The sequence below is a fragment of the Echinops telfairi genome, unplaced genomic scaffold (genome assembly GCF_000313985.2).
Source record: "Echinops telfairi isolate 266 unplaced genomic scaffold, ASM31398v2 ScPeMD7_3533;HRSCAF=4204_0, whole genome shotgun sequence".
NCBI classification, from domain to species: Eukaryota; Metazoa; Chordata; class Mammalia; order Afrosoricida; family Tenrecidae; genus Echinops; species Echinops telfairi.
Genome location: NW_022107431.1, coordinates 24,791,990 through 24,794,630, shown reverse-complemented (window position 1 = coordinate 24,794,630; position 2,641 = coordinate 24,791,990). Strand labels below are relative to the sequence as shown.

General features: G+C 42.7%; 1 protein-coding gene across 1 annotated transcript in view; it reads left to right on the top strand.

The window, feature by feature from the left end:
• UTRN (utrophin) overlaps positions 1–2,641 on the top strand; it is a 619,010-nt gene that overhangs the window by 220,111 nt on the left and 396,258 nt on the right. The window contains exon 32 of the mRNA XM_045294578.1: positions 1,324–1,479. Coding sequence (XP_045150513.1) covers positions 1,324–1,479 — 156 coding nt within the window. The remainder of the gene's footprint in view (positions 1–1,323; positions 1,480–2,641) is intronic.

Below are 2,641 nucleotides of genomic sequence, written 5' to 3'. Positions count from 1 at the left end.
ACACACACGTATTTACTGTGTATATTTATGAGGATATAGGTGTAAATTACCTAACGCTCTCCTGACTTTGCATGATGTAGCCTAATGGGCTGTCCAACGAGTGTGCCACGCACAATGTTTCCGTCTGAGGCCCTGGTGTCAGAGGGAGGAGAACTTGGTCACATGGAGCGGTCTGGTCTCACGTTATGTAGCAAAGGGACCCATCGTGGTGCAAGAGTGAAGGTTGCCTGGGAACTGAAATTTGCTACTTGAATCCGTCACCTGCTCTGGGTACAGAGCTGTGGCACTGTCCTTCTGTGTCACGGACAGCCTTGGACACCCTGCGGGCGGCCCTGCTCTCCAGGGTTGCTGTAAGGTGAAGTGGTACCAGCTGGTAAATGAACGACTCTGACGCTGACCTAAGAATCCTGATTTCTTAGCATCCTGCATCCTTCCTGCTGTGTCTTAGGCTTTATGTGTTTCCTATATAACTGAGACATGCTGATGGTGGTAGGTTTGCTACTTCAGAGAAAAATAATAGAGGAATAAATATTAATAACACAGAGGTCCAATAGCCAGAAACAGTCAGTGCTGGCTTTTTCTTCCCTTTCTTGCATTTAGAATTAAAAAAATAAAATCAAACATGGTGAGCATTACATTTTAGGACTAATATTTTCCCACCTAAGGTAGGAAAAAACTTTTTTTATCATGAAGTACATTTATAGCATTGAAAACACAATTCCAAGTTTTTTTTAAAAAGGAAACTTAAAAAACAAAAAAACCACCCAAACTCACTGCCATCAAATCAATGCCGGCTCATGGTGATCCCCAGTGGGGTTATGAGACTAGCTGCTGGTGGTTTTGAACTGCCAACCATGGGATCACAGTCCATCTCGTAATCACTACATAAAAAAGGAAGCACGATCCTATTAGTTAATTCTCTTACCTGATTTCAAAAATGTATTGTGACCTCGTTTTCACTTTATTCGGCATTTGAAGCAAATCTGAGAGAAACGATGCTCTTCTGTTTCCGTAGTTCGTTCTTTGCCGACCGTCAGTAAAAGCTCTAGTCTGGAAGGCTTGCAGGTGGCAGTTTACCAATCCCTGGGTGGTGGAAGGGGGCACCTGACTGGCTGCTAACTGAATGGCTGGCTGTCGACTTCCCCGGGAAGCGTCTTGGAAGGGAGGCTGGGTAATCCTCCTTTGTCGGAAGTCAGCCACTGAAACTGTGCATCTCGGTTCTTCTGTGCCTTACGCGGCTTCGCCGTGAGCAGTCATCCACTTATCAGTAACAGTCTTAGTGAGTTTAATGATAAGCTGTATTTTTCCCTGTTTCATTTGAAGAAACTCTACAAAACTTTGAGTGAAGTCAAGCTGGAAGTGGAGACTGTCATCAAAACAGGAAGGCACATTGTCCAGAAGCAGCAGATTGATAACCCCCAGGAGATGGACGAGCGGCTGACATCCCTGAAAGTCCTCTACAATGACCTGGGGGCCCAGGTGAGGAGGCGAGCCCCTCGGGTCCTCTCCCTCTCATCTGCTCGATCCCTCTGTTTCTGTTTCTCTTTTGCAATGATGCCCTTCCAGTCTCACTGCGTGAGCAGTGCTTGTGTGGGTTTTATGGCATTAATGTGTATTTGAAATGATTTCTATAACGTTTGATGGAATTTTGACATTTAATTATGCTCAGAAAACTCAGCAATTAATCGCCTCCAAATAAACTCAGGCTTCTTCGATTTCTAAGTTGAATAGACCTACTGAGAAAATTTAAAACGGTAGGCCTCTTATAAATAATACATGGCAGGAAGCTTCTGTTAATCTAGCAGGATTAACATCCTTCATAGAAACATCTACAATGAGGACATTCTATGAAATCCAGCGGGATTTGTGGGACCATTTACTGTGTGACTGAGTCGATCCAATAGACTAATATCTTCTCTGATTGAGAATCTTTGCCCTGAAGCCAGGACAGCAAAAGGGTGTGTGGAAACGGAAATGCTTTTGGTAATGTGGAAAACAGAGTTAGTTAATGCTTTGGATCTTCTGTGGGCTATTAAATCTTAATAATTTCCCAGTTGAAGTAAAATTGAAATTTCTACACAACTCAGAGCAAGGAAGCTGACATTTTATCACTTTCAAATCAGTAAGAACCAATGGTTCTTGTGTTTCCTAAACAGTTTTGACCTCGTGTCTGCAAGGCTAGGCTGATGTGATATATTTGGATAGTTACATGAATGGTACATATACTACAGAGGTTTCTGGCTTCTTTTCTATTGCTGAGAGTATTTATTGAATATTACTATATTCATTGGACATTTTATGGATGGGTAGTATTGCCAAATTGTATACTAGCTTTCTAATAGTGATGTGGGTTTTGAGGTAATTCTTCTTCAGGACAATTGCGGCTTTGCCAGGTGCCTGGAGTTACACCAGGCAGGAAGGACATTGTGGCGAGTAAAGAGCATAACCAGTCTTTTTGCCTAAAGATTTGCTGTAATTGACAGCACATCAATCAATAGTCCCCCCGAGTAATGCCACATTCTAAGTGATGTGTTAGGAAGGAAAGCATGGGTGGTATATGAGAGGTATATGTAATAGGGGGCTTTGGCCCAGGATAGAAAGACTTCCATTAGACATTCCAGTTAACATCTGAAGACTCTCA